Here is a 20,333-nt window from a genome sequence, read left to right on the forward strand (position 1 = left end):
CTCAGGGTCCTGGGATTGAGCCCCGCATTGGGCTCCATGCTCAGTGGGGAGTCTGCTTCTCCCTCTCCCTCTGTGTGCTCTCTCTCTCTCTCAAATAAATAAATAAATCTTTTTAAAATAAATTAATTAATCTTAAAAAAGTAGAGGTAACAGAGTTCATTATCTAAAACTAAATCCTACATTACCTCTCTCTCCACTTCCATTATTTTCTACATGAACATTAAACAAGGAACCATATATAAATAGTGCCCTAATAACATGAAAACTCCAGCCCAGAGACTTGGATCCTAGGCATTGAATCTAAGACTGCTCAGAGTATAAGTATGACTATCAGAATCATCATCTATACATCTGTCCACAAAGATTACAAAGCTAATAAATGGTACAATAATGATTCTAAAATAGGTTTTTTAGTCTCATTAATATATTATGTCCTAAAATGTTAATGGGAAAAATGGATAGTCGTTTTGCAAGCAAAATCTGATACCACTTGGATCCTCAAGCTGATTTTAACATATAAGCACAAAACTAAGTTTTCTTTATTTTTTTATGGATGGTCATTTTATTTTTTTAATATTTTTTATTATTATATTATGTTAATCACCATACATTACATCATTAGCTTTTGATGTACTGTTCCATGATTCATTGTTTGCATGTAACACCCAGTGCTCCATGCAGAACGTGCCCTCTTTAATACACATCACCAGGCTAACCCATCCCCCCACCCCTATCCCCTCTAGAACCCTCAGGTTGTTTCTCAGAGTCCATAGTCTCTCATGGTTCATCTCCCTCTCCGATTTCCCCCCCTTCATTTTTCCCTCCCTGCTATCTTCTTCTTCTTCTTCTTTTTTTTTTTTAACATATAATGTATTATTTGTTTCAGAGGTACAGGTCTGTGATTCAACAGTCTTACACAATTCACAGCTCTCACCATAGCACGTACCCTCCCCAGTGTCTATCACCCAGCCACCCCATCCCTTCTACCTCCCACCACTCAAGCAACCCTCAGTTTGTTTCCTGAGATTAAGAATTCCTCATATCAGTGAGGTCATATGATACATGTCTTTCTCTGATTGACTTATTTCACTCAGCATAATATCCTCCAGTTCCATCCACGTCGTTGCAAATGGCAAGAGTTCATTCCTTTTGATGGCTGCATAATATTCCATTGTGTGTGTGTGTGTGTGTGTGTGTGTGTGTGTGTGTGTGTGTGTGTGTGTGTGTGTATATGGTAGCTCTATTTTAAACTTTTTGAGGAACCTCCATACTGTTTTCCAGAGTGGCTGCACCAACTTGCATTCCCACCAACAGTGTAGGAGGGTTCCTCTTTCTCTGCATCCCCACCAACATCTGTCATTTCCTGACTTGTTAATTTTAGCCATTCTGACTGGTGTGAGGTGGTATCTCATTGAGGTTTTGATTTGGATTTCCCTGATGCCGAGCGATGTTGAACACTTTTTCATGTGTCTGTTGGCCATTTGGACGTCTTCTATGGAAAAATGTCTGTTCATGTCTTCTGCCCATTTCTTGACTGGATCCTTTGTTCTTTGGGTGTTGAGTTTGATCAGTTCTTTATAGATTTTGGGTACTAGCCCTTTATCTGATATGTCATTTGCAAACATCTTCTCCCATTCTGTCAGCTGTCTTTTGGTTTTGTTGACTGTTTCTTTTGCTGTGCAAAAGCTTTTTATCTTGATGAAGTCCCAAGAGTTCATTTTTGCCCTTGCTTCCCTTGCCTTTGGCGATGTGTCTAAGAAGAAGTTGCTGCCTATGTTCTCCTTTAGGATTTTGATGGACTCCTGTCTCACATTTAGGTCTTTCAACCATTTGGAGTCTATTTTTGTGTGTGGTGTAAAAAAATGGTCCAGTTTCATTCTTCTGCATGTCCAATTTTCCCAATATCATTTGTTGAAGAGACTGTCTTTTTTCCTTTGGACATTCTTTCCTGCTTTGTCGAAGATGAGTTGACCATAGAGTTGAGGGTCCATTTCTGGGCTCTCTATTCTGTTCCATTGATCTATGTGTCTGTTTTTGTGCCAGTACCATACTGTCTTGATGATGACAGCTTTGTAATAGAGCTTGAAGTCTGGAATTGTGATGCCGCCAGCTTTGCTTTTCTTTTTCAACATTCCTCTGGCTATTCGGGGTCTTTTCTGGTTCCATACAAATTTTAGGATTATTTGTTCCATTTCTTTGAAAAAAGTGGATAGTATTTTGATAGGGATTGCACTGAATGTGTAGATTGCTCTAGGTAGCATTGACATCTTCACAATATTTGTTCTTCCAATCCATGAGCATGGAACGTTTTTCCATTTCTTTGTGTCTTCCTCAATTTCTTTCATGAGAATTTTATAGTTTTCTGAGTACAGATTCTTTGCCTCTTTGCTTAGATTTATTCCTAAGTACCTCATGGTTTTGGGTGCAATTGTAAATGGGATCGACTCTTATTTTCTCTTTCTTCTGTCTTGTTTTGGTGTATAGGAATGCCACTGATTTCTGTGCGTTGATTTTTTATCCTGCCACTTTACTGAATTCCTGTATGAGTTCTAGCAGTTTTGGGGTGGAGTTTTTTGGGTTTTCCACGTAAAGTATCATATCAATTGCAAAGAGAGAGAGTTTGACTTCTTTGCCAAATCGGATGCCTTTTATTTCTTTTTGTTGTCTGATTGCTCTGGCTAGGACTTCTAATACTATGTTGAATAGCAGTGGTGATAGTGGACATCCTTAGGGGGATATCCGTGTTCCTGACCTTAGGGGGAAAGCTCTCAGTTTTTCCCCATTGAGAATGATATTTGCTGTGGGTTTTTCATAGATGGCTTTTATGATATTGAGGTATGTACCCTCTATCCCTATACTCTGAAGACTTTTGATCAAGAAAGGATGCTGTCCTTTGTCAAATGCTTTTTCTGCATCTATTGAGAGGATCATATGGTTCTTGTTCTTTCTTTTATTAATGTATTGTATCACATTGATTGATTTGCGGATATTGGACCAACCTTGCAGCCCAGAAATAAATCCCACTTGGTCGTGGTGAATAATCCTTTTAATGTACTGTTGGATCCTATTGGCTAGTGTTTTGGTGAGAATTTTTGCATCCATGTTCATCAGGGATATTGGTCTGTAATTCTCCTTTTTGATAGGCTCTTTGTCTGGTTTTGGGATCAAGGTAATGGTGGCCTCATAAAACAAGTTTGGAAGTTTTCCTTCCATTTCTATTTTTTGGAACAGTTTCAGAAGAATAGGTATTAATTCTTCTTTAACTGTTTGGTAGAATTCCCCTGGGAAGCCATCTGGCCCTGGGCTCTTGTTTGTTGGGAGATTTTTGATGACTGCTTCAATTTCCTTAGTGGTTATAGGTCTGTTCAGGTTTTCTATTTCTTCCTGGTTCAATTTTGGTAGTTGATACATCTCTAGGAATGCATCCATTTCTTCCAGGTTATCTAATTTGCTGTCATATAGTTGCTCATAATATGTTCTTATAATTGTTTGTATTTCTTTGGTGTTGGTTGTGATCTCTCCTCTTTCATTCATGATTTTATTTATTTGGGTCACTTCTCTTTTCTTTTTGATAAGTCTGGCCAGGGGTTTATCAATCTTGTTAATTCTTTCAAAGAACCAGCTCCTACTTTCGTTGATCTGTTCTACTGTTCTTTTGGTTTCTATTTCATTGATTTCTGCTCTGATCTTTCTTATTTCTCTTCTCCTGCTGGGTTTACACTTTATTTGCTGTTCTTTCTCCAGCTCCTTCAGTGTAGGGTTAGGTTGTGTATTTGAGACCTTTCTTGTTTCTTGAGAAAGGCTTGTATTGCTATATACTTTCCTCTTAGGACTGCCTTTGCTGCATCCCAAAGATTTTGAACAGTTGTGCTTTCATTTTCATTTGTTTCCATGAATGTTTTTAATTCTTCTTTAATTTTCTGGTTGACCCATTCATTCTTTAGTAAGATGCTCTTTAGCCTCCATGTATTTGAGTTCTTTCCAACTTTCCTCTTGTGATTGAGTTCTATTTTCAAAGCATTGTGGTCTGAAAATAGGCAGGGAATGATCCCAATCTTTTGGTACCAGTTGAGACCTGATTTGTGACCTAGGATGTGATCGATTCTGGAGAATGTTCCATGGGCACTAGAGAAGAATGTGTATTCTGTTGCTTTGGGATGGAATGTTCTGAATATATCTGGGAAGTCCATTTGGTCCGGTGTGTCATTTAAAGTCTTTATTTCCTTGTTGATCTTTTGCTTAGATGATCTGTCCATTTCAGTGAGGGGGTTGTTAAAGTCCCCCACTATTATTGTATTGTTGTCGATGTGTTTCTTTGCTTTTGTTCTTAATTGGCTTATGTAACTGGCTGCTCCCATGTTAGGGACATAGATATTTACAATTGTTAGATCTTCTTGTTGGATAGACCCTTTAATTAGGATATAGTGTCCTTCCTCATCTCTTATTATAGTCTTTGGTTTAAAATCTAATTTGTCTGATATAAGGATTGCCACCCCAGCTTTCTTTTGGTGTCCATTAGCATGGTAAATTGTTTTCCAGCCCCTCACTTTCAACCTGGGGGTGTCTTTAGGTCTAAAATGAGTCTCTTGCAGACAGCATATCAATGGGTCTTATTTTTTTATCCAATCTGATAGCCTGTGTCTTTTGATTGGAGCATTTAGCCCATTTACATTCATGGTAACTATTGAAAGATATGAATTTAGTGCCACTGTATTGCCTGTAAGGTGACTGTTACTGTATATTGTCTGTGTTCCTTTCTGGTCTATGTTACTTTTAGGCTGTCTCTTTGCTTAGAGGACCCCTTTCAATATTTCTTGTAGGGCTGGTTTTGTGTTTGCAAATTCCTTTAGTTTTTGTTTGTCCTCGAAGCTTTTTATCTCTCCTTCTATTTTCAATGACAGCCTAGCTGGATATAGTATTCTTGGCTGCATATTTTTCTCATTTAGTGGTCTGAATATATCATGCCAGTCCTTTCTGGCTTGCCAGGTCTCTGTGGATAGGTCTGTTGCCAATCTAATGTTTCTACCATTGTAGGTTACAGATCTCTTCTCCCGAGCTGCTCTCAGGATTTTCTCTTTGTCTCTGAGACTCGTAAGTTTTACTATTAGATGTCGGGGTGTTGACCTATTTTTATTGATTTTGAGGGGGGTTCTCTGTGCCTCCTGGATTTTGATGCCTGTTTCCTTCTCCAGATTAGGGAAGTTCTCTGCTATAATTTGCTCCAATATACCTTCTGCCCCTCTCTCTCTTTCTTTTCTTCTGGGATCCCAATTATTCTAATATTGTTTTGTGTTATGGTATCACATATCTCTCAAATTCTGCCCTTGTGATCTAGTTGTTGTTTATCTCTCTTTTTCTCAGCTTCTTTATTTTCCATCATTTTGGCTTCTATATCACTAATTCTCTCTTCTGCCTCATTTATCCTAGCAGTTAGAGCCTCCATTTTTGATTGCACCTCATTAATAGCCTTTTTGATTTCGACTTTGTTAGATTTTAGTTCTTTTATTTCTCCAGAAAGGGTTTCTCTAATATCTTCCATGCTTTTTTCAAGCCCAGCTAGTATCTTTAAAATCATCATTCTGAACTCTAGTTCTGACATCTTACTAATGTCCGTATTGATTAGGTCCCTGGCAGTTGGTACTGCCTCTTGTTCTTTTTTTTGAGGTGATTTTTTCCATCTTGTCATTTTGTCTTTCAGAAGGTGGTTGCTTTTTTGTTCAGAGAGTTGTTGCTATTCTTTTCTTTGACCTCCTGTTGAGTTCATAGGTGTTTAGAATGGTTTGATCCCTATTCAGCTGCATTCCTGGGACCAGACGAAGTCTAGGTCTCCTATTCCTCCACCATCTTGCTCCCTCCTATCTATATTTTTAATATATTTTCTGAAAGATTTATTTTTTTATTTTAGAGAGAGAGAGAGAGAGAGCTCATGCCTGGGTGGGGGGAGGGGCAGAGGGAGAGGGAGAGAAGCAGACTCCCTGCTAAGCACATAGCCTGATGTGGGACTTGATTGCAGGACCCTGAGATCAGGACCCTGAGATCATTACCTGAGCAGAAATTAAGAGTCAGAATCTTAACCGATTGAGCCATCCAGGCACCCCTGGTCATTTTATTTTTATTATCTATTATGCTCCTTTTTTCTTTTTTCTTGTTTTGTTTGTTTTGTTTTGTTTTTGACTTTTTGTTTATTTTATTATGTTATGTTAATCACCACATATTACAACATTAGTTTTTGATGTAATGTTCCATGATTCATTGTTTGCATATAACACCCAGTGCTCCATTCAGTACGTGTCCTCTTTAATACCCATCATCAGGCTAACCCATCCCCCCACCCCCCTCCCCTCTAGAACCCTCAGTTTATTTCTTTTTTTTTTTTAAAGATTTTTATTTATTTATTTGACAGAGAGAGACAGCGAGAGAGGGAACACAAGCAGGGGGAGTGGGAGAGGGAGAAGCAGGCTTCCCGCCGAGCAGGGAGCCCGATGCGGGGCTCGATCCCAGGACCCTGGGATCATGACCTGAGCCGAAGGCAGACGCTTAACGACTGAGCCACCCAGGCGCCCCTAGAACCCTCAGTTTATTTCTGAGTCCATAGTCTCCCATGGTTCCTCTTCCCCTCCAATGTCCCCACTTTCATTTTTCCCTTCCTACTATCTTCTTTTTTTAAAACATATAATGTATTATTTGTTTCAGAGGTACAGGTCTGTGATTCAACAGTCTTACATACTTCACAGCACTCACCATAACACATACCCTCCCCAATGTCTATTACCCAGCCACCTCATCCTTCCCACCCCCCAACAATCCAGCAACCCTCAGTTTGTCTCCTGAGATTAAGAATTCTGAAATGACATTGTTTTTTAAAATAGTAATTTAAAAATCTGTATATTTTGAATCTGTTCTCAGAAATTAAGTATCAAGAAAGTAAGATATTAAGCTTTATAACATTTCTAATATATAATGTATAGCACTATGTATATGTAATATATATTCTTATAAAATCTTCTATAAATTCTACTAATTCGATGTCCAATAAAAAGATCAAAAATGATGTTTCAGGGTTTCTTACTACAATTTATGAATACAGAACAGAAACTGAAGTGACAACCTAATTGCTTTGAATATACACATCATGTTTTCATAGGCTGGTTATTTGTTTTTTTTTTTCTTTTTAAGATTTTATTTATTCATTTGGCAGAGAAAGAGATATAGCGAGAGCAGGAACACAAGCAGGGGAGTGGGAGAGAGAAAAGCAGGCTTCCCGCAGAGCAGGGAGCCCGGAGCTGGGCTCGATCCCAGGACCCTGAGATCATGACCTGAGCCAAAGGCAGATGCTTAATAACTGAGCCACCCAAGAGCCCCAGGCTGGCTATTTGAATAAGATGATTTAGTCCTCTACCCAGTTGAAAGAAGCTATCAGCACTTTCCTGTTATTTATTTATTTATTTATTTATTTATTTATTTGAGAGAGAGAGAGCACACAAGCAAGGGGAGGGGCAGAGGGAGAGGGAGAGGATCTCAAGCAGACTCCCCGCTGATCACAGAGCCCTATGCCAGGCTTAATCTCAGGACCCTGAGATCATAACTAGGTGGAAACCAAAACTCAGATGCTTAACTGAGTGAGGCACTCAGGAAACCTATTTCTTAAAGTGTAAACAATAATATTTTCTATACATAGATGTGTTACCTATATTATTGGTTTTGAGAAAAAGCACTACAGTCTTTCATTCTATTTATTTTCACTCACTAATATATAACATAATCATATAAACATGGTACTAAGCCACATTGAATAACCCCTGAAGATAAAATGGTAACAATGTTCTTTACGGAAATCACCAGCCCAAATGATATTTGAACAGAATCTTTTTTTTTTTTTTTTAAAGATTTTTTATTTATTTATTTGAGAGAGAGTGAGAGAGAGAGCACAAGACGGGGGAGCGGGAGAGGGAGAAGCAGACTCCCTGCTGAGCAGGGAGTCCGATGCGGGACTCGATCCCGGGACTCCAGGATCATGACCTGAGCCGAAGGCAGTCGCTTAACCAACTGAGCCACCCAGGCGCCCTATTTGAACAGAATCTTATAAACCAAAACAAATACAAATAATTTTCTTCTAAGGGTAGACAAAAACTTACTGTTTTAAAGCTCTATATTTCTTAAGTATTTTTATAAAGTGTCTAATACTTATTTTTCCCACATTCTGCTATAAATCTCCAACTAGCTTTATGTGTGTGTGTGTGTGTGTGTGTGTGTTATTTTGCATTTTTAGAGAATAAAATATACTTGGTGAAGGATGAGAGGAGCAGTATAACAAAAATGAATTTTTTCTTCTCACAATCTCTCAGGATCCAGAAGTGGGCATTTTACTTTCTCTACCTACCTAAAAGAAACTTCTTCTACATCATATCTTATCATTGTTGAAGTGGCACTTGCCTACTCCACTCCTTACCCTGGCAAAACAGCTGTGGAACAATACAATTCATGAGGGAGAGAAATGAAAACCACATTGCTTTACAGTTTTTGAAGATGTTTTAATCTTACACTAATTTGACCCCAGATGATTTGTAAAATAACACCTAACAACAATCTCATAGAATCACTATCTCTCAGAATATATTTTAGACATACTGCTTGTTATGTGTTACTGGAGTCTGTGTAGTTTATACTCAATCTAATGCTAATACATTTTATTTTATAATCGTGTAGCTCTATATTGCTACATTAAAAACATAATGTGGACAAATGTCATCACCTTTCTTTTTAAATAGAAGCTTTTTAAATATGATTCAACTCCTGGTACATTTCTGAACTTTTGAAGTATTTGCCATGAAAATAAATGTATTTTTTGAAAAAGTGTGGTAATCTGGAGAGCTTATTTTCTGAGCAAAGAAGCTTCTGTTAATTCAGTAGGATGTATTTTTATACTAGTATTATATTTTATGGTAAATTTTTTGATGTATCGTATGTCTTGCTGTCATCCATCTATTTGTTTGTTTTGCAAAATTCAATCTTTTCTCCGTTTTCAGTCAATGATATTTGTGTTTGACTATCTCTCTCTCTCTCTTTCTTTGTATGTGTATGAGAAAGATAAAGAAAGGGAAATATAGCCTCTTTGGCACTGAAATATTTTGGTTCTTATATAGCCCTCGAAGGAAAGCCTATCTGTATGAATAGGACCAGGAAATGGCCATGTAGTATTTATATGAAGAAATGAATGACCTACATGTGTATACTTTAAAAGTCTAAGTAGAAAACATGTAGTCTTTTTATAACTTGTGTTCAGTAACTTCCATGCATTGACTATCTCTCTATCAAAGGGATGTGCAATTATTTGGTGATGTTATTTTATTTTGTTTGTCCTTCTTAGTAATAAGAGGAAATTGTGAGATTTAACTTTTGTTCCACAAAGCTAAAAAGGAGTCCACACAATGAGTCAGGAGGCATGCCAAATATTCTAGATTCTAGATCGATCTGTAGTAAAAGCCATGAAAGGAAATAGCTTTTTGCCCAGTGAGGTTTATAATTGAGTTTGTAAAGGAAAGAACTATATATTTGTTTTAATAAGAATTGTGTTGATGCAGTTGATATTTTTTTAAGGAAATTGAGTCAGTAATTTAGCATTCTGTGATACTTTTGTTTGAAAAACTTCATCTTTGTTATACTGCTCCTCTCATGTGGCTCACATGACCTGCAGATTTTCAGGATAATGCGTCCCTGTATGTCTTAGCTCAAGAGCTTTCATGTAACAGTAGAAACTTAAGATCAGTTTGCAGCTCCCCAGAAAGGGAGGCTTGGAGGGACACAGCCGTAGCCACATGTGAATGATACACAACCGCTTCAGAAGAAGGGAAGGGGAGAAGATAGAGGTGGGCTTTATATGTTATTGTAGGGGTCTGAATGTTTTAAAAGAGATACCTTAGGCCAAATATTAAAATCTATTAAAAATGGTAATTGCTTACTATATAACTTCCTGTACAAGTCTGTATGGTAGAAGTATTTTGTAATTATATATGCACTTGCTCTAACTCTAAAACATCTGTTTCTTATATTCTTATAGATTAGGTAGACTAATTCAAATTTCCTCATCAGAGATTTAGGGGAAAATTAAAGCACACATTGATCACTTCTATCTTTTAGTTTGAATGTGTTCAGTATCATGTTGGAAAACCAGGCTGCAGAAACTACAAAGCTACTGTAGGAAACTCAAGATCCTCTCATAAGCTCTAGCTGGTGTGATTATAGCTAGCACCTTATTTTGAGATAATTTGCCAAGCAGCAGGTTATAAACCAAGACTGCTCAAAGGCAGCAAATGATGCTGAACCAAGAATTATCAAGGATTCTAGATAAGGTGAAGGCACGGCGGAAAAGAAAGCCGGAAACATGGCCACAGGAAAGAGCAATATGGTAGAGCAGACAGTGGATTCCAGAGAACTGTGATGTGAGTGTAGAGCTGACCAAGAGAGCCCAAGGAGAACAACTGATGAACAGAATGTGACACAGACACCTAGGGAACAGAGAAGGTAAACTATAAACTGGGACAGAGGACGTAATAGAAAGACATGGATTCTGATATCATCTTATAAGAGTCAAATTATAGAAAAGTTCCAACTCTGATTACAAAGTAGAAGCAAGAATCCAGTACAGATTTGTCAAATCCCAAATCTGCACTTCCTTCCTAAAATGGAAAATGGCAGGCAGAAGGTGGAGAAATTTGAAATGTGGAGTGAAAATCCTGGAGCTACTACAGTTGAAGTACTGCATATATTTTGGTCGGGCATTCAAATCTGGTGTTTGTCCAACATTGTAGGAAGTAGTGCAACAGCCTTCCAAGAAGAGTCAACACCTATAATTTAATAAAAGGTAAGATCTACATTTTATAAAGCTTATTTCCCTCTGGGCATCTAGTAAAGAAAGAGTAAACACCTTTAAGCAAAAATAAGTAATTTTATAACAACTATTAACAACTCACAAAACAAAGTTGAACCTATATTGTCATAAATATGAGTATAGCATAGATTTAAATCTTTACTTGCACAAAAATAGAGCTAAAAGATGTTTTAAAAATATTTATGAATTTAAATTCAAATGTGCCAAATGCAGCTTTTACAGATTCATAAATTTAGCCATTTCAAAAACTATGTGTAATAACATGGGAAAATATGTAATTTAATTTTAAAATTTGTATCCACGCTCACCAAAGACTAAACTATTGGAGAAAGACTGCTAAACTACCTTTAATTTACATCTGTTCAAAGTGGTTTTGAGGCCTCCTTAAATTCTAGATTAACATAAAATGTTTACACATATTGAATGTTAGTTGCTAAATCTGCAAGAACTGCAAGAACTCAAGAATTACACTGGACAGGATTCAATAAACACGGTATTCCAGTAAATATAAAAATTAAATAATTTAAAAAATATTTACACATTAAAGCGTTTTTTAATCCCCTGTACTGCATGTGTATTTTGTTTGTTTGCAAGTTATTCTGCTCTATGTTGTTAGGTTTTTCCATAGTGTCTCAGTGACCCCCACCTCCTACATTGGTGTTATTTATACAATTTAAAGAAAAAAAATATTTCGTTAAGGATATGTCAAAGTAGAACAAATTACAATTTTAGAACTTTAGAATTGACAGAAGCCAATTAGATCTAAAATTGTAGATAAATTGCTGTAGGTAAATTACTGCTGAGAAATAAGATGTAAGAGCTAAGTGACCTCCAAGAGTAAAACAGAATTTGCCCCTAAGTTTAACAGCGGACTAAGAAACTGTAGAAGTGTATGGCGACTACAATGAAAATGAGTTGCATATTGAGGTTTTGTAATAGAGAATAGGGCAGTCACTCAATAGCACTTCATGCAAATCTACTCTACATCTTGCGAGGCCCCGAGGACACTCAACATGAGAAATGGTGAAATTTACCTCCTATTCTAGGCAAGGTCCATTCCCACAAAGACACATATAACTCAGATTCAAATAAGAAGGCCTTAGTTTGATAGGCTTCATCTTTAAGAAGTTTTGTTTTTTGTTTTTTCCCACTCAATGGAAGTATCAAAAGGTGAACTATCCCACAAAGGTGTTAACAGACTTAGTAAAAATACATGGCATTTCTACATTTATTGAAGACAAAAGAAAGGGGAAGGAGGTAGTTTTTTAGCCCATCAAGAATAAAGATTGAGAAATGCTATACTAAAATGTAATGTAGAAGTTTTTTTAAATTGGGGCGCCTGAGTGACTCATTCTGTCAAGTGTTTGACTCTTGATTTCGCCTCAGGTCATGATCTCAGGGCCGGGAGATCGAGCCCAGATCAGGCTCCATGGTTAGTGCGGATGGATGGGGCTTAATGCAGGGTCTGCGTGGGATTCTCTCTCTCTCTCTGCCTCTCCCCAACCCCCCCCCCCAGCTGGCGCACTCTCTCTCTCTCACTCCAGATAAATAAATAAATACACAAACAAATAAATAAACAAAATCTTTTTTAAAAAGTTTTTTTTTAATTAAATTAGTGTCTGCCCACAATAAAATTTTATGGTGGGTCTAAGCAAATCAGATGCAACCTTCCTGCCTCTTCTCTCCCTCTTACTGTAGGTATGTATGTGTTTGTATACTGGTCAGGAACTTATAACAATGACTATGGCCAGGAGAATTCTATATAACCTTATGACAGAAAACATTTAAATATTTTTCTCTTTACACATAAAGAATGAGGTGGCTTTAGGGGCACCTGCGTGGCTCAGTCAGTTAAGTGTCTGACTCTTGGTTTTAGCAGGAGTCATGATCTTGGGATCCCGTGTGGGGCTCTGCACTGGGCACAGAGTCTGCTTGTCCCTCTCCCACCCCACTCCCCTCCCCCATACTCTCCCATTGGTGCACGTGAGTGTGCACACGTGAGCCCTCTCTCTCTCCCTCTCTCTAATAAATATATAAAATCTTTATTTTTTTAAAGATTTATTTATTTATTTGTGTGTGTGTGTGTGAGAGAGAGAGAGAGCACGAGCAGGGGGAATGGCAGAGGGAGAGAGAGAAGCAGGCTCCCCACTGAGCAGAGAGCCTGATGCAGGACTCGATCCCAGGACCCCGGGATCATGACCTGAGCTGAAGGCAGATGTTTAACTGACTGAGCCACCCAGGTGCCCCTAAATAAAATCTTTAAAAAAAAGAATGAGGTGGCTTTATACTATGTTCACAGAGTATGTGAAATAGTGTGAAATAACTCTGGATTCCCAGTTCCACCACCTGCTAGCCATGAAAGTTTGGGTAAGTTATATAACCTCCCTGGGACTCTTTTACCACATCAATAAAATAAGGATAGTAAAGAGATTACGTGAGATAATGAATATAAAGCCTTTAACACATTTCCTGGGCCATATGGCAAACACAAATAAATATTAGGAATTACTGTTATTATAATGATCAGTAATGATCAGTTTGAAATAATATAATCTACCACAACAGTTAAATCACATCAAATTAAAGAAAAAATTATAGATATTCCAGAAAAAATATTCATATAGCTAACATAAGTCATTATTCCACTTTTGCCTTGGTAAGCAAAAAATACTAAAGACAACAGAGCAAACTTGCCAATAATATAAACTAGTCTGCAAAAGTCCTTAATAATTGTTACAAACAAATCACTGATGACTATACTTTGAGGCTCTATGAACTGATTATGAGCACCAGTTTCACAAAGTGGTAAATGGGGTTTCAAGATACTGTGATAAGTTGTTTTGGTTTCATGTTCTGAAGACATAGGCATATGGAAGACATCAGGAAAAACACTTAGAGACACATGAATGTCAATTATTACACATATAACTCATGAATGTTGTTCAGTAAAAATGGAATTTCGGAGAACATAAAGGTTTTTCATTATTTCCTTTTTTTCTCAGAAGAGTTAACTAAGAGCAGTGTGGAATATAGCAGATGCATTTAACACAATTTTGTCTATGAAACCTGGAAGTCCTATATTCAGTTTGAATAAAATTTACCTTTCTTTCTTTCTTTCTTTTTTTTTTAGAAGGTGGGGGAGGGGCAGAGGGACAAGCAGAGAGAGAATTCCAAGCAGGCTCCATGGCCAGTGCAGAGCCTCAGGGTTTTCATGACCTGAGCCGAAATCAAGAGTTGGATGTTTAACTGACTGAGCCACCCGGGCGCCCCAAACTTTGCTTTTCTTAATCAATTACTAGATTACATATTTTTTTGCTTCCCCAACAATGCCAAGTTTGGTGTATTCACCTACAAAATAGCCTCTATTAGTGTTTAATAAATGTTGATAAAATGAACTACAGATGACAACTACTCTTCATTTCTGTCTTCCTGTTGACATTTTCAAGATAGAATGAAATGCATTAAACAAAACAAATATGTTCTCCATTTCTGCGATGTTAATTAAGGAATAATTTTTGTAAATAAAAGTATTGATTTTAAGTGAAAAGATAAATGTTTCAGAAACAAATGCTAACTTAAGTAATCATTGTCATCTATTAAGACAGAATAGATACTTTTATTATCTTTTCCCTTCCTTTCACCATGTTTAAGAATAACCAGTAATCTTTGAATGAATGGAAAATCATATGTATTTAAGCAAAAAAAATAAAGTCTGGAACAATGCAAAGATAATGTCTCATTGTTTCTATTAATTAAATACTGATACCATGTGCATACTCTAATACAAGAAGGTGATAGTTTAGCCTACCTTTTCAATCCATCTTTTTAGAAGTAGTGTTGAGTCATTTTCAGCAATATTACTCTTCTGCCTTACCCTTCTATGGGTAAAAATAGCTAACCTGAGATTGTCTTTTATAAAATAGCTAATCTGAGGTTACTATGACTCTGTGAACGCAGAGACAAAACCTTCTCATGTGAGACCTTAGTTTCCCCAGAATTGTGTTCAAATTCCTTTCACTGTGGCTATGTCAGGTGATGACACAAATACAGGAGGTACGATCCAGGGTCACAAAACACTCACCACAGTTGGCCTCATCTGATGCGTCTGCACAGTCTGGATCCTCATCACAAACCCACAGCTTGGAAATGCAATGTTTAGTAGTTTTACATTGGAAATAGTCTGGAGAACAGCTGTTTTCAGCTTAAGAGGAAAACATCTATTAAAATGTAGCTTTGAACAAGAACAGACATTTTATCTAAAAAACAAGTAGAGAAACAACTGCTTAAGACAGTCAACTGGAAATGTATTATCTTTTAATTAATAAAGCTCTGAAGGTGAAGAGTTTTAACTTTCATTATCCATGATATATTCCAAATATTCTTTCTGGTAGAAATAAATAAAACCTATTTCTTTGATAAAAATCAGAGTTCTCAAAACAAGCCCACCTTGATTAGCTATATTTCAAAATTAATTTTAAAAATAAAGAATTCAGAGCCTTTCAGAATAATTTTACCAGACAAAGAAATGGAAGAATTTATACATATGCGTTTCTATAAATAGAAAAAGACTAAAATCAGAAGATATTGGTGAATAAGGAAATAAAAACCATCAAACTCCTCCAAATCTCTAGTTGTGTTGGGTTTTTGAGGGAAGAGGCGAACATGGGAATTAGAGTGTAAACTGCATCACAAATCCTAGTCAGTTTAATGGATCAGCTCCTAGAATGACTAACCATAGAGAACTGGTAGTGACTTTATTCCGAATGCACCATCTTAATCAAATTGCTGGGTGACTGCACATTATTTACTGATAAAAGTTTTAGGGGAATAAAATAAAACTCCAGCAAGACAGAAACATTGACAGCGGTTCTGTTGAAACCCTGAAACTTGACAAGTACTTTATTGTTCTGATTCTGTGTGTGTGTGTGTGTGTGTGTGCATGTCTGTCTGCCTCTGTGCATATATGCATACGACGGAAATTGTTTTGCTTTCCATTTAATCTAGTTTGATTTTTGGTGGGGGATAGGAATAAGAGGTGAAAAGAGTAGAAGATATTTTACTGTTGTTCTTTGAAGTAGCTTGCAAAGATACATTACATAGAGTATTATCTACAGTTTTTAACAGATTATTTTGTAGATTCTTTTGCTCAGATTTTCTCATCATATATTCAACATGTATTTTATGGGGGAAAAAACAATCTAATTAATGGAATTGATTTCAAGTAACTGATTAATCAATAGAAGAAAACTACCTGTAGCTGCTTAATATGGGCAAAAAAAATCAATTTACGAATAAAACACCATAATCACCTGTAATGTTGATTTTGCTGCTTCCATTAAGGATGATGTGAATGAATGCATGTTGTTTCATGCTTGCCGTAACCTCCAGGTAGCTATTTAAGTAAAGAGCACCTATGTTTTAATTTTCTCTATATCCTTTATAGAGAGCTTTCTTAAGTAACCCTTCCGCAAAGGTACTGATTTGGAAGTATATGCCCATAATTGCTGTTACGTTTTTCTACACTGTGTGGATGTATGGTACACAATAAAAAATTTTAGACCAATGTCAGTTGAGACTCGAGTAAGACAAGACGGAACATTCTGAGGTGACTTACGACAGTCCCTTTCATCTTCCTCATCCCCACAGTCGTCTTGTCCATTACACCTGAGGTTTACTGGGATACATTTTTGGTTCTTTGTACACTTGAACTGACCTGACAGGCAGACATGTGTGTCTAAAAGAGAGAAAGAAGAACAACAAAATCTGTGCTGAAACTGTGTCTGCATTTAAATCAGTGCAGACAAAATCAGGTAAGAATTAGATTTCTGTTCCTCGGTTAAGAATTTAATCACCTACCACAGTTGAGTTCATCAGAATTGTCTCCACAGTCATTCTCTCCATCACAGATGAAAGCAGGCAGAGCACAGAGCCCAGTGCCACACTGAAACCGGCCTGGCTGACATTTAAATTCAGCTATGGGAGAAAACACACTGGTATCATCGAACGCCAAGCTTCGCTCATGACCTCTTAAATAGAGCTTTCCTGACATTACAGATATTTATTATTTCATTATATTAAATATACCCTAGAGCACAGCGTGAATGTCCTATACATAGATAGCTATGGGTTCAGATATATGGTACGACCAGACTCTGAGCAACTCAGATGCCCTCCAGATTACATTTCACAAATTGACAGTAAGAAATCCCAGCTGATAATGCATTTTGCCATATTTTTGAGTTTATATATGAAATGATAAGAATAATCATCATAATAAAGTAGGATCTATTGAATATCTACTCTGTATCAGACACTGGGTGAGACCCTTTCACATAGAGCTACTAATTGAATCTCATCATAACCTTCTCACCTCAATATCACCATGACCATTTTATAAATGAGGAAACTAGGTCTCATGGATATTAATAACTCACCCAAGTGTGTACAAGTTTCAAGTGCCAGATATGGAAATTAGATCTAGATCTGACTCTGAGTCTTCTCACAAACCATGTTGCTTGTAATAAAACACTTACCTTTTGACTGATGATCCTAATGTATGTAGTTCTGATAAGTTAACCAAATATTAATAAGTGATATTTTAAACTTTCTTTGGGAAATTAATTATGCTTTTATATTTATAATATTAAGTAAAAATTTCCTTAACATTAAAAAAATAACTCAATATACACTTGACTTCCATATAAGTGAGTTCTAAAATGTTGAAATTCATTTAACTTCAATCTATAACATTTCTTAATCACACTAAGTATTGAAACTGTGTGATACTTAATTTCTCATATTCTAAACATGTGCATTTCCTCTATTTCCTTTTGCTTCATATATGATTTTCTTGAATGCTCCTTTGCTACCAAAACAACCTTCCCATAAGATGAGTTCTAACTATCAGAGGAGTTTCAATGCCTGGAAAATAGATGGGAAGCCTATCTGACCTTTTAATGTGTCTCTAAGATGATCCTTGGTGTACTAAAGCACCATAGAAAATGCAATCAAAAACTTAGGGTGCCAGAGAATTTGTGATGCATCACTCTTAACCACATGCATTTAAATAACATTATTGAAGTTTGCAAGTTATGTGAAACAGGATTTAAGCTTTCTTGTCTTTTCAGATGAAATTATAAGTATTGTCAGTAACTTAGTACCTGCAAATTTTGAAGATACAGCTACTCAAAAATGAATTCTAAACACTCCACAGACTCATGTACATCACTTTCCACCTCACCATAACTCTCAAAATAAAGCTTCATGCCTACAGATGTTCGGTGCTGTTAACCCGTCGACTCCAACTAAAAGATCATTTACTAAAAGATCGCAGAGATAATGTCACCAATAAAAACATGTAGTATTGGTATTTAAGCAGGATAAGGATGACACAGAGACTCTTAGATACCAGATGTCTCTTTGATTCCCCTCAAAAGACTTTAAAGTTATATTTGTTCACCATATATTTTGAAAGTGTGTAAATATGGGGGGGGGGGAGAAAGATGGTGGAGGAGTAGGAGACCTAAATTTCGTCTGGTCCCAGGAATTCAGCTAGATAGGGATCAAACCATTCTGAACACCTACGAACTCAACAGGAGATCGAAGAAAAGAATAGCAACAACTCTCTGAACAGAAAAGCCACCACTTACTGGAAGGTAGGACGTGCGGAGAAGCGAATCTTAGGTGATATTTGGGAAGATAGACGGCGGGGGAGGGGGCCTCCGTCAGCCACTACTGGCAAGTGATAGAGCAGCGGAGCACAAAATCGGAAATTTTAGAAGTCCGCACCTCTGATAGACGTCACTCTAGTGGCTAAGGGGGGGTAGAACACTCGCTGGGACAGTGTGGTCTCAGGACCGTCAGGGTCACAGAAACACCGGGTGTGCCTGAGTGCGGCAGAGCTCCCAGGTATCAGAGCGGGCAAGTAGGCTGCAGAGATGGAGCCGGAGCGGGCTCTCAGCTCCGGGTTGCCATGGACCATGATCCGCGGCACAGTCGGGCCACCGCTCCTCCAGCAGGGACCCAACAAGTGGCAGATCCAGGGAGACTCCCCTTCCTCCCCCGGGAGGAGAGGTGCAGGAGCGCACTGCAGGAATCTGCTGGGTTTGGAGACTCCACACGGGGTCATGTGTCAGAGCTAAAAATGCTCGGTCACAGGCCAGGTGAACACAGAGTGCGGCCGGAGACCAGGGAGACGGGAGTGACTGACTGCTTTTCTCTAGGGGCTCACTGAGGAGCAGGCCCCGAGTTCTCGGCTCCTCTGGGGAGGAGATTGGGAGGCTGCCATTTTCACTCACGTTCTCCAAAGCTGTACTGAAAGCTTGTAGGGAACAAAAGCTCCCTAGAGCAAACCCGAGCAGATTACTTAGCCCGGCCCCTGGAAGGGCAGGGCAATTCCACCTCCCACAAAGACATCTGAGAATCACTGCAACAGGCCCCTCCCCCAGAAGATCAGCAAGAACAGCCAGCCAAGACCAAGTTCACCCATCAATGGCAACGGCAGAACGCCAGCACTAGAGAAATACAGCACATAGAATTCATGGCATTTTTTCCCCCTGATTCTTTAGTCTTTCAAGGTTAATTTTTTAAATTTTTTTTAAATTTTTCTTTTTCCCTTTTTCAACCAACATCTTATCAATCCCTTTTTTAAAAATCTTTTTTATTTTTCATTTTTAGAGTCATATTAATTCCCTTCAGAGTAGTTAACCTTATTTTTGGTATATATATAAGTTGTTCTCTCTTTAAAATTTTGGATACAGTTTCTTCTAACAGACCAAAATATATCCTAAATCTCTAGTGTATGGCTTCATTCTAGTCCCCTGCCTGATCACATTCTCTCCCTTTTCTTCTTCTTTTTTTTAAATTTCTCTTATTTTGTTTTTCAACCAACTTCATATCTTATCAATTCCTTTTATAAAATCTTTTATAATTTTCATCTTTACAGTAATATTCCATCCCTTCATTGTATTTACCCTTATTTTTGTACATATATAAGCTTTTCTTTCTTTAAAATTTTGGAAGGCAGTTTCTTCTAACAGACCAAAATATGCCCCAAATCTAGTGTGTGGCAATGATCTATTCACCAGCCTGATAATGTTTGATAATATTCTTTTTTTTTCTTTTTTCTTTCCTTCCCTTTCTTTTTCCCCGATATCAGGTCTCTTCTGATTTGTTTAGTGTATCTTTTTCTGGGGTCGTTGTTACCCTGTTAGCATTTTGTTCTCTCATTCATCTATTGTCCTCTGGACAAAATGACAAGACAGAAAAAATCACCTCAGAAAAAAAGAACAAGAGGCAGTACTGACTGCCAGGGACCTAATCAATACAGACATTAGTAAGATGTCGGAACTAGAGTTCAGAATGAAGATTTTAAAGATACTAGCTGGGCTTGAAAAAAGCATGGAAGATATTAGAGAAACCCTTCCTGGAGAAATAAAAGAACTAA

The 20,333-nt window shown here is 37.4% G+C and overlaps 1 protein-coding gene across 2 annotated transcripts in view; it reads right to left on the reverse strand.

The window, feature by feature from the left end:
* Nucleotides 1-20,333, reverse strand: part of LRP1B (LDL receptor related protein 1B) — a 1,832,840-nt gene that overhangs the window by 174,934 nt on the left and 1,637,573 nt on the right. For both annotated transcript variants that reach the window (XR_013447098.1, XM_078070743.1), the window contains exons 64-66: nt 16,745-16,861; nt 16,503-16,622; nt 14,970-15,089 (exon numbers count right to left, since the gene is read on the reverse strand). Coding sequence is in view for 1 of the 2 variants with exons in the window: in XM_078070743.1 (XP_077926869.1) it covers nt 14,970-15,089; nt 16,503-16,622; nt 16,745-16,861 (357 nt within the window). In the remaining variant the exon portion in view is untranslated. The remainder of the gene's footprint in view (nt 1-14,969; nt 15,090-16,502; nt 16,623-16,744; nt 16,862-20,333) is intronic.

Source organism: Halichoerus grypus, chromosome 4 (assembly GCF_964656455.1).
Source record: "Halichoerus grypus chromosome 4, mHalGry1.hap1.1, whole genome shotgun sequence".
Classification (NCBI taxonomy): domain Eukaryota; kingdom Metazoa; phylum Chordata; class Mammalia; order Carnivora; family Phocidae; genus Halichoerus; species Halichoerus grypus.